At 35.5% G+C, this 14,286-nt stretch overlaps 1 protein-coding gene across 3 annotated transcripts in view; it reads right to left on the bottom strand.

The window, feature by feature from the left end:
• NAV3 (neuron navigator 3) overlaps window positions 1–14,286 on the bottom strand; it is a 363,427-nt gene that overhangs the window by 63,500 nt on the left and 285,641 nt on the right. For all 3 annotated transcript variants that reach the window (XM_029206422.1, XM_029206421.1, XM_029206423.1), the window contains exons 19-22: window positions 11,930–12,118; window positions 8,966–9,018; window positions 3,300–3,323; window positions 1,040–1,117 (exon numbers count right to left, since the gene is read on the bottom strand). In XM_029206422.1, coding sequence (XP_029062255.1) covers window positions 1,040–1,117; window positions 3,300–3,323; window positions 8,966–9,018; window positions 11,930–12,118 — 344 coding nt within the window. The remainder of the gene's footprint in view (window positions 1–1,039; window positions 1,118–3,299; window positions 3,324–8,965; window positions 9,019–11,929; window positions 12,119–14,286) is intronic.

The raw sequence follows: 14,286 nt of genomic DNA, 5'->3' as shown, positions 1-14,286 counted from the left end.
CGATGCAGGGGACACGGGTTCGTGCCCCGGTCCGGGAAGATCCCACATGCCGCGGAGCGGCTGGGCCCGTGAGCCATGGCCGCTGAGCCTGCGCGTCCGGAGCCTGTGCTCCGCAACGGGAGAGGCCGCAACAGTGAGAGGCCCGCGTACCGAAAAAAAAAAAAAATCTCTTATTTAAATCATACCCAGTGAGCCCACATTTGCTCACTCTTGCTGTGTTAAGCTTTGCTGAGCAGATGGAAGAACTCCACGAAGAGCAGAGTGGTGAGGCAGGAACAGGCCCAAAGCCACCCGGTGGAAGTGAGCAGACTGATGTTGAGTGAAGGTGTCAGGACATATGGCAAAATAGCGGGAGCTTCCTCACCCCTCACTGCTGCTTCTAACACTGTTGTTCCCTAGGGCCAGGCACAATGCCACATGTTCGCCTTTATTTCTGCTCCTACTCTTAGTATACTCCGGGGCACACTGAAGGATCTTCAGTAAATGTTAATATAACTGATGGTTTTTGCCATCATTTTTTGCGATCCTCAGCTGCTTTAACTGCTGTAAGGAGGCTACCAAGGCTTTTGAGAGACCTCTAGCTCATTTATAATATAGGTAAGAAACCCAAATCTAGAGAATTAACTGGCTGCTTAACTAATTGTCCAATAAATTGTGCTGAAGGAGACAGGGCACAAGAATTTTTTATACTCCACAGTTAATCACTGTCAACCCCTCATTGTCTTGGAGCTGAAGAAAGTCTTACGTATGTGGGGCTGGTCGTTGGTAACAATGAGAAATAAGAAAAGAAATAAGACTTGTAGCTTTTACTAATGTTTCCAACTTTACATGAAACAAAAGCCACTTTAACCACATTGTGATTCCTCATCAATGTGGATTTACGTTTGATTACCCAGCGTGCAGGAAAGTCCCACTATTTAGTGACCTAAAGTCTGTATAATTTTGGACATTTAAAGTTTGTGAGTCTGTTACTAAAATTATCCCATTTACTATATAAACATCTGTTTTAATATATCAAAAAAAATCAAAAGTGACTTACATTTGCTGAAAGTTGAGAAGTGAGAGTGGCAACTTTTTCTTGTGATGCAACAAGCTCTCTCCGTAGTTTATGGATTTGCTGAATGTAATTAAAAAAAAAATCAAATCAATATGCTAGTAGATTTTAACTTAAAACTAAGAATTCAATCCAAAAAAGCCAATACTATAATTAGCTCATCCTACCCCCAGTAAATATACATATATATTTTTTCTGGGTCTTTTTATTTTTCTATCCATTTTTTTGTATGTTTATTTTTATTTCCTATACTTTGGCAACTTCTCAGAAGCTGTAGAATATCCTGCAGTCACTGAAAGTTGGCTCCAATTCAACATTTAATGATTCCATATTTGAAAATAATTTTATTGGCTGGAGTTTTAATTCCTAACACTTAGAGAAGCCTTCCCAAGTCTTTGTTATAATGCCCTTTATTCAGTGAGTTACTATGAGCTCTGGGCAGAAATGCTGTTAAAGATTATCCATAGTTTCAAAAAAGGGGAAAAATCAGTAATACTGTAAAAATGGCTAGATAAACCATCAACATAAATACGCTAAAATGTTTTCCTGTTTGGTTAGGTCCACACTCAAATAAAACTGAACCAGAAAAAGATGAGAGTATATATCATACTTAAAATTTTAATTTAAGCACCTTCCACAGTTTAATCTGCATGTTTCATGTTTCCATGAAATATAGACAGTGATTAGTAAGGTTAAGATATTTATAAGCAACTGAGACTAAGTCTACAAGTATACTTCTGGTCTCAAGGGATTTTAGTTACTTAGGTGCCAAACATTCTACTCTGATGATTCTCATTTCTTCAAAACCAAGTCTTCTATTGTAGTTAAACTTTCAAAACACTACCTTAGTTTGAAAGAGCATTCTTGACACAGTTCATTAACTGTCTTTTTTTTTTTTTTCCTACCCATTAGATTTTTGTGGAGAAGAAATGGTGGTAAATACTGAAAAGACTCTAAAAAAGAACTAAACTTTAAACTGGAATTAGAGACAGGGAACATTTACATAATTTTAGTAAATGTGATTCCATTTGACTCTTGTCCTTTAAAAAAAGAGATACACCCAGACCCAAAGAGCATTTGAGCTGCATTCAAATGATGATGACCGCAAATGGTTCCAGAAAGCAGAGAACATCTATTTTATTCTTAAAACAATACAAATTCAAAGAGGCTTTCTCAAATTAATAGTCTCTATTACATGATCAGATTTCCTTTAAAATAGAATCTAGGAAACCTTAAAGTAATATAAATCATTAAAAAAGAACCATAACCTACTATGGGGCATAAATAATTAAAGGGGAGGTGGATAACTACTAATACGGCAGACAGATGTGGTATTTCTATGCCTTAGTAGCTATACATATTGCGGTCAGTGGTCGATTGCCATGTCCGTGAGATGTAAATAGTTTAGGTTTTTCAAAACCGTATTTACTCTTTGGTCTAGCAATTATAAAGATAAAATTGATATAATTTATACTTTTTCAATTTTTTTAAAATACAGCACAAATTTTACTTTAAAAGTCTAATAAAATAAAACTTCAAAGGGCAGAATTCCTTTGCAGAGGCTGTTACCAATGCATTTTTCTTTGCTCATGGTAAAACCAATCAAATAGTCATTAGCACACCTTGAATAAAGGCCTAATTAAAGTCTCCCTGCTCTCCTTGGCCAGGACAGCTCTTATACAAAGGGAAAGAAAAATAATGTTCTCTCCAGGCTGCAATCTGATTTGTACGTGATTGCAATGAAATATTTGTGAAATGTACGTGATTAGAACAATATACTACACTATACATCAAGTGATTAGAAGCAGCAAAGTCCTGGCACCAAATAATAGATGGGCTGGGATACTGGTAAATTGTGTTGTGGCGGTCTAGTGCCTCAAATTCAATACTTGCCTTAATCCTATGCACTTAGTCTAACAGGCAGTGGGGGAAGAGACTATAATATAATAGACCACACATTCATTCATTCATCCATCAAAGATTTGTAAGTGCTAGAGACAACTTATTAGATGTTGATTTAAGACTCCAAGCTAGAACATGAGAAAAGAGTTTGCTTCTAAAAACTTCGTTACATTTTCTTTTAAGAGGAAATATCCAAGACCATTTATCACTAGCTGGGTCACTTCTATTAGCAGTGTTGGAGAGTTATGAGTTGTATCATAGAGCCCTCTAGTGGTCGAAACACTCATTTCATCATAAATGTAAACGAAAACAGTCAAATGTAAAAATACTACAAGGTTTTTACCTCTGAATGAGCCTTTTCTTCAGCCTGTAAAAGAAAAAAAGGAAAAAGAATTTAACTATAAATAATTAGTGTCAATTCATTCTACAAGTATAAAAGAATAAAATAATTATACTGTGTATTTAAAATGTTATTTTGGTCTAACGTAAGAACATGGTAAAATATGATATTATTAAATTAAAACAGTAAAAACAGGAACCTGTAGGGCCGCAAATGAATATTTCGTTATATATAAACCTAATGGTATTTTAAAAATATCAGTTATTTGATTTATGGATATGTACTATGTCTTGAAAGCAAAGGATAGAATTAAAAAATGGTGTTACCCTAAGATCCAGACCATAAACAAAAAAAGGTATAAAATTATACTTTAAAAAATATGAGTGCAGAAAAAAATAATAGAGTAGATCTTTTTTTCATACAGATTTTAGGAAATTTATACTCTGAAATTACAGAGATTTTTAGCCAAGACCCAGGAGTCGGAAATTTATTCTGTGATATATAGATCATAAAGAATGCCAAATAAGACTAGAGGAAAAATATTGACCTGTACTGACAACAACAGAAAATCTGCTGATTAGTTTCTATTTTATTTGCTTTTCTTAATGATCATTAAATAAGTTTATTGGGCTCCAAGTCAGCAAAACATTAAAACCCCCAGTGGTAAGGCAGTGATAAAAGTGGCTGACAAACATCGGCTCCACAGATAATGGAAATGAGCACTGCTGTAGGACCTTGAGGGGTGTTTTGGCCTCAGCTGTAGAAAACTCCTAGCTCTGTTTTTCTTCTTCACGTTGGGCTGCAAAATGCCAGAAAATGAATTATGTGCGCCATTGTATTTGGGAAGCTCCCTCATTCTGGAAAAAGCTGGAGAATGCATAATATTGCTGAACATTACAAGTCTGTTCATTGCCTTGAGCAGATACAAAGCTGAAAAACAATCTCCTACCTCTTATCTCTCCTTTTGAGACATTTCCTGATTAATTGACACAGAAGTACCTAAATCATTTTTTATCTCTTCTTTTCCTCCAGAAAACATAAACTAAAACAAAGTAAAATAACCCTCAGGATATTTTTTATGCATAAGCATCTCTTTTAAACTGAATTTTTTTCTATCTTATATTTTCTTTATTCCTAAAAAATATGTACAGTTATTAATATAGTGGTTAAATGAAGAGTGGTTAACTAGTAGAATCCTAATAGCCTTTATAAGAAAACTGTTTTAAAAACAAATTCTCACATAAAGATTTAATGTTTTATATCTCAACTTTTTAAAGTGAAGATTCAATATTTTTAAGTTATAATAATTTCAATGTTTCATATAAAGTTTGATTTTTGAATCAGACGGAATGAAGGAATTTTAAGATAAAAATTTCATGGATCAAAAGCTGGAGGTTGTTTACCTTGAGACATACGGCATGATTAACTTTGACTATTTGGTTTCCCTGGTATTTTGCATATTTACTGCCAGTTTATTCTGTCCAAATCCTGCTTCTAGGCTTGCTAGGATTATACAGAACTGATACTCAGTAAGTAACTTGCATATTGAAAAGAGCATTGTATGCTATTTAAAAAAAATAGTCAAGAAAGACAGTCATCACATTTTTTCATTAAAAAAGCCCTGAATAAGTTACACTAGTTACATGCATAACCATCACATATTAATTCTATATATACTGTACAGAATGACTTTCTCTTTGCTGACTTTTCAGAACTAACTTTTTCTTTAATCTTTGCCTTCTTTCATATCCTGTGGTTAGCAATACTGGGTAGGTGTTACCATAAAGTTGAAGCAATGAGCCAGAATATTACTATTTCTTTCAGTGGGTTAGGCATGGATTGATGACATTATGATGGAATATGATTACTTGCCATTTTTAAATGATGGTTTTGAAGCTGGCCCAATGTCCTCAAGGGTGGTAAACAATATAAAACACCTTGCCTAAATAAAAATATATTAGATGATTCTTTATTCTGTAAGCCATTACTTGGCCATTCATTCATCCTTTCAAATTTACTAATCAAAAAATGTTTACTTTAGTATTAGCTATGTGTTAGGAAATATGCTGAAGGGCTCCACAATGAACTAACATAGCCCTCGCTCACTCTTATTAAATCAATACAAATTAGATTCCAAGTACAAAACGGGTTCAATACAATTTTTAATATACAGCCACTCAGAAAACATCTATTGCAAGGATCAAAATTTTAAATGTTTAACAGGACTAGACATACAAAGAATAAAAAGAGCCCTGGGTATTAAAAAAAAATCACACAGCCTTCCTAGGTTATCTGTTTTCCCGACTTTTCATACAGATATGGATACTGAGGAGTATTTCTTTCCTGCAATAAATGCAACAGCACAATAATAACTAACAGTGCAAACTCAGCTTCAGTGTCAGGAAGAGAATTGGTGGAGGCTGGGTCTTGCCTGAATTCACACGCCAACATCGAAAAGGGGCGATGCTGTAAACCTGGAGGAATCTCATTTCCGTGTTGCTAGATATTCCGATTACTTTCAAAAGGAACTGAGAAATTTGAATTTTTAGGTAAAACTCCATATTTTTTCAGTGTTGGCTTAGATTTAAAAACAAACACACAAACTCAAAGTTTGCCAAAGGTAACAGCTTGGCAGGTCAGATTGGCTCTGTGATTTCCAACCAGTGTGTAATCTCCCTGGATCTTTCTGCTCAAAAATTCTGTAAGATGATTTCAGCTTTATAACAAGGTACTTTGGAAAATTTTACCAAATTATAATTGGTAGAGACTTCAAGAGTTATATGTGAAGAAATAATCCTTTCAATTGGATTTATTATATTGTAATTTGACAGGTAAATGTTCTTTACAACAAGTCATCTTTGTTAGTTTAATTTTTTTTTTTTTTTTTTTGCGGTACGCAGGCCTCTCACTGCTGTGGCCTCTCCCGTTGCGGAGCACAGGCTCCAGACGCGCAGGCCCAGAGGCCATGGCTCACGGGCCCAGCCGCTCCGCGGCATGTGGGATTTTCCGGACTGGGGCACAAACCCGTGTCCCCTGCATCGGCAGGCGGACTCCCAACCACTGCGCCACCAGGGAAGCCCTAGTTTAATATTTTTAATCAAAACATATAATTCTATAAGTTGCATAAATGATGGTGTTAAAGACTGTTTATATTTATGGTTAGGAAGAGCAGTATATTGCCTCATAATAGCAAATAGTGTCTAATAGTCCTTTAAAAAAAATAATAATCTTTTTCCCCTAAACACTTTAATTTTTTTTTTTTCCCACACCGCGTGGCTTGCGGGATTTTAGCTCCCCAACCAGGGATTGAACCCAGGCCTCTGGCGGTGGAAGTGCAGAGTCCTAACCACTGGACCGCCGGCAAGTTCCCTAATTATTTTATGAAGGCATATCATGCACAACTGTGTTGCTTGCACATGGCATAACTTCAAAAGGTGCAAATCACAAAGACTATGATATAAATGGTGCTCCCATGCAGTTTATAATTTTCTGTAATTTATGGTATGTAATGAACCTTATCTTCTCTAACTATTGCAGAAATCCCTTGGGGCAGATGGGCTAGATCTGGCTGCTGTTTGCCAACTTTACGTTGCAGGTACAGTCCAAAGAAATTTAGCAACTTGCCTGATGTCACACAATAACTCCTGATAGAGTCAGGCAAAAATGTAAATCAACTGATCCTTTATCCTGAGTCCTTAAGGAGGCATGAAGAAAAATGATAAATTGACTTTTCACTTCATAGTTTGAAAAGCACTTTCACAGATATCTTTTCATTGCCAATTAACTATCAGTGCATGATAATGGGGGACTGGAGACAGAAATGACTCCTCTATCACCTGCGATTTTTCTCTTTATTACTCCTCCATATATGCATTTATTTTAATTGTCTTACTACAGGCTGTCAGTTCAATTATATAATTTCCATCATTTCCAACAGAACTATTTAAATTTCTTAATTTCCTAATAATATCACCTTCTCATGTGATTTGATCACCTAATCCATTCTTTTCACACTTAACATGAGGGTCTATTTCATCACATAAATATGTGTGTATAGTTTCTTTATTTTCATCTCTGTGCCTATTTCATATTGTACTCTTAATACTTCTCATTTATACTTTCTAATTTATCCCTATTATTTTGACATCTGCTCCTATAAATCTATAATTTTTTAAATGTACCTCCTTTGTTCCCTGTAAACCTGTAATATCTAGTATAGCAGCCACAAGGCACGTGTCTATATAAATTCAAATTACTTAAAATAAAAGATGCACTTCCTTTGTCATACCACACACAATTCAAATACTCAATAGCCACATGTGACTAGTGGTTACTGTATAATCTAGTACAGGTATAGAATAACTTTATTATCACAGAAAGGTCTATTAGATTCTTGTATACTAATTAGCCATCTGTTTTTCCTCAACCCATGCTCTTTTTCTTCTTGAGTTTTTCTCAGGCTTCATGAAGGTAGTTTCTTATCCAAATATTGTTTTTTATATATTTAAAATATGACTATAATGATGCTGCATCTTTTAATGTTATATAGAGACTTCAATTGCAAGGGTTTAAGTCAGAATATATCTCCCGTCAAGCAGTGGCATTGGCCCAATGGGAGGAACATGACATATTTCTTTGTGTTTTTTCCGATACATTTTTACATTTCTCACTTCTTTATCCGTTTGCCTAAAACAGCAGATTTATCTAAACGCTAACAGTGATTTCATTATTCATAGAATCGATTGGCAATGTTAATCATTAAAAGGAGAAATGATAAGAAAAATATTGCCTCTGCCAATGATAGTCTGATCTTGAGTAACACTTTAAAGCAATAAATATAGAAAGAGGGCCATAACATTTGAACTTAATGAAAACGAATGAAAAAATTAGTATTGCCCTTAATGCTTAATTATTCAGTGACAGCTGAGGCTTTGAACTTTTCATGAACCTTTCGATACAGGATTAGGGATTATTCATAGTGCTCAAGACTCAGTGAGATTCATAAACTAAAATATACCCTGCTCTAACCTAGGATGAAGGAAACTTTTCGTAAAACGTAACTGCTTGTAGACTTTTTGAAAATGATGAAATTTTAATAAGTGGACAGAAGACTCATCTTGGCAAAAACAAAATATAATTTCACACATTGGGAAAATACGCTGATACACTGGCATTCCTCTCTTAAGAAATGAAGTTTTTAAAATCACACTCTTTCAGAAGATACAGTTTAAAAAGTCACCAAGCCTTTTACGCTTTTACCCTTTGGTGTGATCTTCTCAAAAAATGAACTTATGAAAGAAAATGGAGAAGATACCATAGAACAATTACCAGTCATGGCTCAGGGAACCGAACAAGGAAAAGTGGTCAGTATTATAAGATTATGGTGGATCATCATACATGGTTTCAGGGATTCCGAGTCATAGCCCATCGGGTTTTATGAGATTCAGTTTTCTATCCGCTCACTGATTACAATGAGTACATAAAAGTCAAGTGGAAGCACATACAAATGAGCCATAGAAGGGCTGGGAGAGCACCCACCACCTTATCAGTATGCAGGAGCTTAGAGTATACCCTTATTTAATTGCGCGGCTTCTGTGTAAATGCCAACCTATTTAACCATTTGTGTGCTTGGCAAAGGCAAAAGCGTTTTCTTAACAGTCAACACTTACCGTAGAGTAAAGAGAAGAAGTGCTGGAGACCAGTGATAATGAAGAGCCATGAACTGAAGAAAGCAAAAAAGAACAAGAGGTGAAGTAATGAAGTCTGCTCAGAACCACCAGACCTTTACTGAAAAGTGAAGAATAGGTGATTAAGGAAATAAAAATAACATAAGAATCTGAGAACAAGTCTGCTGTCATTTTTTAGAGATCGAAAATGTTGAGCCATGGAAAGGTCCCTAAAGTACCTCCTCCACCACATTACAGAGAAGAACTGACAAGTGCAAGCCCTTCTAGCATGCTTTGCACGTATTGAAAACTAGAGTAAACTCCCACATAATAAATAATACGAAAATCATGGACACCTAAAGTTGCCATGAAAGTTTAAACTTTAAAAAAACTTTATGTATTTTATTTAATTTCATTTTTATACAACAAAGATCCATTTTCAATTTTTTTCTCCATAAATTTTCAGGGAAACAAGCTCTTCCAACATTATCTGTGATGAGCTGATTATACCCATTCTAATGGAGAAGTATGGTTTCCTTCATAATTTTAGTAACAGAAAGTACTTCTTATTTCAAGGTGGTGTCTCATTGAAATTAAGGATGGAAATTGCATACTGTCTTTTAGGTAGGTGCATCAAAATACCAATCTTAAACAATTAACAGAATGATTTATATTTCTGCAAGTCCAATGTACAATATTAAGCCCAAAAGGTGGATAAAATTGTGATTAATTATATTTGTAGAAAAGTTCTTCCTCTTTTCATTGCGGGATAATATAAGGTTATTTCTGCTTACTCATCCATTAAATAAACATTAGTCAAATGCACACAATGTGATAGGCCCTTGCTAGATGCTGGGACTGTAAAATTGAATGCCACAATCCTAGGAGCCCAAAAAGAAGTAGAAAGATATGTAACTAAAAAGATAATCACAACAGGGTCATATAAACACTATTAAGAGCAATGTTCTGGGTACTACAAAAGCACCTGGGGGTGCTCACGACCTGGTCTGGAGAGGACCGGGAAAACTGTGTAGGATAGAGGCAGTTGGGATGAAAATAAAGGGATGAATTTGAGAGACACCAGGAAGAACCTCTTTAAAACTGATGTGGGTCAAAAGCAGAATAAAGGACGACTCCCAGAGTCCTAGCTTGAGCAAATCACTCTGTGAGGTGTGAAAAATGCTAGTCATCTTTAAACAAAAGCACATTCTTTCAATTTCTAATAACACTGGTGTGAACTTAGACTGTTAGCATATGGTGCACCAGTAGGAAGGTGGACGATGAATCAGGAGATCGCATTTTTAGCCTTTTTCTGCTGCTTAGGTCTATAACCTTAAAGTTTGTGGCTCAGTTTCCTCATCTTTCACCGTGAGCACCGGGCAGGGAATCAATAAAGTCCCTTACATTTCCTGTCCAACAATTCCTTTATTTTAGAGCATAATTTAAGAATTATAATAATTCAGTATTCAATGTATAGACATCAAAAAGCCATCTCGCCCACTGGGGCTGGCTTTCAGCAGTTCAGATTATTTAATTCTCATACATGGAAGGCCAGAATTTCCCAGCATATAAACAGCATTTGCTCTGTCAATGAAGCACCCTAGAAAGCCATCAGTATGCTTAGCAAATCATTTTTCCAGTATTATAAGAGGCCTGTCTGTGAAAGAACCATTTCAGAAAGGTGATGACTTTACATTTCAGATTAATTACATTTTGTCTACACTTGAAGCAATCAGCAGACCCTCAGGGTAGAATTCACTACCTGTCATGGTGAATTCAGCGGTTTGGTTAATATCCCAAAAGGCAGTGGCAACTACGGTCAACTGATTTAGTGCCAGCGTGTTAAATAAATGTACAGCGGTGACCTGAAGACCAGGAGTCAACTTTCACAGCTACCTCAATTACAGTCAGAAGACACTTTAAATAGGAAGGTAGGAAGGGGAAAGAGAAGGGAACAGAACTATTCTTGACTCTGTTTTCATCCTCAGAAATTACACATACAGAAATCAGGACTAATAAAGTTACACAACTAGCTCATGTTCATACCACAGATAAGTGGATGACCAGAGGTTTAAACCCTTGGTATGCTTCAAGACCTAGAGTCCCTTTTTTTATACAGACTTACTAAGGAGTAGGACAGTAGGGCTGATTACACGTCTGATTTTGTTCTAATCTAGTTGAACTTCTGTGTTTACCTCTATTTTATCCTTAGCTGATATGCTTTATAATATGTGTGCCACAATTTTCCTGTGTGGGTACTTAAAAATCATTCATTAAATCAAAGAAGAAAATCTCTCAAATGTTATCATCAAGTTGGACATTTGAGGTTATACAGTTTAGAAAATTACATACATTTGAAAATCAATTAAGCCTCCTGAGTTTTTCAAAGAGTTTTTGTTATAAAGTATTCATGTAGAACTTTACAACTACAAAGACATTTATTAGGTCAGGTGAGAATCTTAATGTAATGGATAAGGAAATGTAACTTATGAAGCAAAAAGCAGGCCCAATATGAATTCTAAAATAATATGATAATAAAAACTAACACCAGAGGGAGTTTCTGAGAATAAAAGTCGGCAGCATGTGGTTGTTTCATAAGAGAATTTTTTCTGGTTTATGTATCTTTTACGGTTTTTAAACTGAGGTGTCAAACAAGACAGTCACTTGGATATTTGGCACACCAGGGTAAATAGTCTCTAAAATTACACAGATTTCTGTATGAGAACACCAGACTTACTCTGAACTGCTCTATAGCCAAGTATTAATCGAAACAATTTCTGGCATATTTCCAAATACAGAAAGAAACAGAAGCTAATGCAGACTGAAATTTCTTCAAGCTTCAGGGCTTCCAAGTGAGAGTTATACTTATTTACTTTGTTGAGGGAATCCTTGTGATGTGAGTGATGTGATAGTTTTCACGTCTGAGTTAACTAAAGTAACTTCATCTTTATTTCCCCCGATGCCTACCTTCTTCCATGCTGTCCCTGAATGAGCCTGAATGGCTGATGGCCCGTGGCCTCTCCTCCAGAGATGTGGCACTCCCACAAAGCTGGGAGTCGTCGTAGAGATCGAAGGATGAGTCTTGGGCTGGGATGCTGTTTGAGCGCATCATGCTGGGCCCAGGAAGGTTAAATTGAGACAGATTTGTCGGGCTCACTGAAAAACAAAGCACACACAGCCTATTATTCTGGGATGTCTGCCTCTGAAATTTTCAATAGCAGTTACAGTGGAGTCCTCTTTTTTTCTAGCACTTTCATGGCAAGCAGTATGTCCATTTTTAAAGCAGTATTAAACAAAACCATCGAGTCACCTCTACTGTTTTTTGCTAGAAATAACATGGTATTTCCTGCTGCTCATTATGAAGAAAAGATTGTGTTCCTAGAAGCTGCACATTTCTTTTTAGAGAAAAATAGATGACTTTAATGGGGAAAGCAAAAATAGAAAGGAATATAAAATACAAGAAATTTAAATTTCCCAGGAAGAAACGCTGGAAGCTTCCAGCCAAAGACTTTCAGTCATTTTGAGTTCTAAATTTTTGTCAGTTCATAATCAGTACCATCATTATTATCAAAGTTAGGTTATAATAGAGGCAAATAAAAATGAAATATAATCTAATGTATGTGGTATCCATAGCTCATCGTGAGGTTAATCACATAAAACTACTTTCTACTGTGTCTAAGATGAGAATGTCACGGTGAGACTGTCAAAAGTCATAAACTTGTTTTTCCAAAGCAGTACCTTAAGTCTGTAATTTGGAATATGAATTTATTTACCTAGTGCTTATTGCCAAATAGTTCTAATGACACTCAACGTTTTAGGCCAACTGATAATCATCAATTTAAAGAAAGATGTGGTTGACTGAATATGCTATTTTTTCCTGTGACACAGAGACTACATTTCTTAATGTAATTACTAGATCTCAGAACAAACTAAAATAGGAGGAGTACATACTATGAGATAACTTAAGGAGATTATCTCCTATTTGCCAGGCACTGTGCTGGATACTTTACAGGTATTAATGAATCAATCCACAGAACAACTCTGATACAGCTAGCTATGAATTACAGTAAAAAAAGACCAAGAAAAGAAATAAAAAACCTAAGAACTGTACCTATGTGTGCATATGTGACACATAATAAAGAAAGAAAGAAACTGGGGATTTGCAAAGTCCCCAATCCATTGGAGGGAGGGAAGAAAGGGTGGAAAGAAGGAAAGAAAGAAGAAAAGAAGAGAGAGCGAGAGAGTAAGAGAGAGAGATCTTTCAGGCACATTCCTTCAGTCAGCAGTGACAATCAATCTGATTGCTGAGGACAGCCAAAAGATACTCCAAAGGACATTCTAGACTTGAATGTTTATGTTTAAGGTATCTGGATTGGGGTAAATCAGACTCTTCTAGGTCCACAGTATGAATTGACTTTTTGCTAAATAAATGAAGTATTCAACGCAATGAAGTACATCATTTTAGTATATGTATATAGAGGTTAGAAAGACATTTCATTCATTGTTTGGCTTTGCATAATTCTTACAGAATGGTTGCAGAGATATCCAAGTAAGTATCCTTCTATAATTTTAAAACATAACACTTAGCTCATTCAAAGTGAAATAGTAATGAGGATTAGGGTAGATTTTAAAAGGAATAGTTTGTATTTATAAGCACTTCTGATAGCTTCTCCATTGGAAATACATTCATTTTATTTAAGAATGTTCAATTAAGTTAAAATCTATGACGGGTTTGCTTTTTTGTTATTGTGGTTGAATAGAAAGATAAATATGGCAAGATCCCTGGCTTCAAGAGTGACCTCTAGGGGAGGTGACTGAAAGGTAGAGAAATTAATAACATAGAACAGACTGAGAAAAGTTATGCAATAGAAGACAAAAGTATGACAGACAGAGAATTTTTGTAATGGGACACAAATTAGTACAGGGCTTCTAGTGGTGGCTTTGTTTTCCATTTGCTTTAGGCAAATACCTCCATTTCTACCCTTCAGTTTCTTCATGAATTAAAAAATAAAAATGGCAGAATAAATGGCCTCTAAGACCCATTCAAAGCCAGGAGAAAACATGTAAACATTTCTAATAGGACAGATATAGTTGTGACTATGTATTAGGGAAAAGAGGACTACTGACTTTGTCTTAAGCTATATATTATACCAAAGCCACTGTTTTTATTAAGTTATATGTTTATTTGTAATGATCTGAGAATAGGAACTGACAGAAATATGGAGTGGGTTTTTAAATACCTCCAAGTTGCCCCCTGACTTTGCTGCCACATCTAGACACATCAGTTAGTGAGTTTATGATGTTGTTTTAATAAGAGTTGTCAT

The sequence above is a fragment of the Monodon monoceros genome, unplaced genomic scaffold (genome assembly GCF_005190385.1).
Source record: "Monodon monoceros isolate NGI ecotype Baffin Bay Population unplaced genomic scaffold, NGI_Narwhal_1 Super_Scaffold_6, whole genome shotgun sequence".
NCBI classification, from domain to species: Eukaryota; Metazoa; Chordata; class Mammalia; order Artiodactyla; family Monodontidae; genus Monodon; species Monodon monoceros.
Note: the sequence above shows the minus strand (reverse complement) of the source record. Positions and strands in the feature narration are given on the sequence as shown.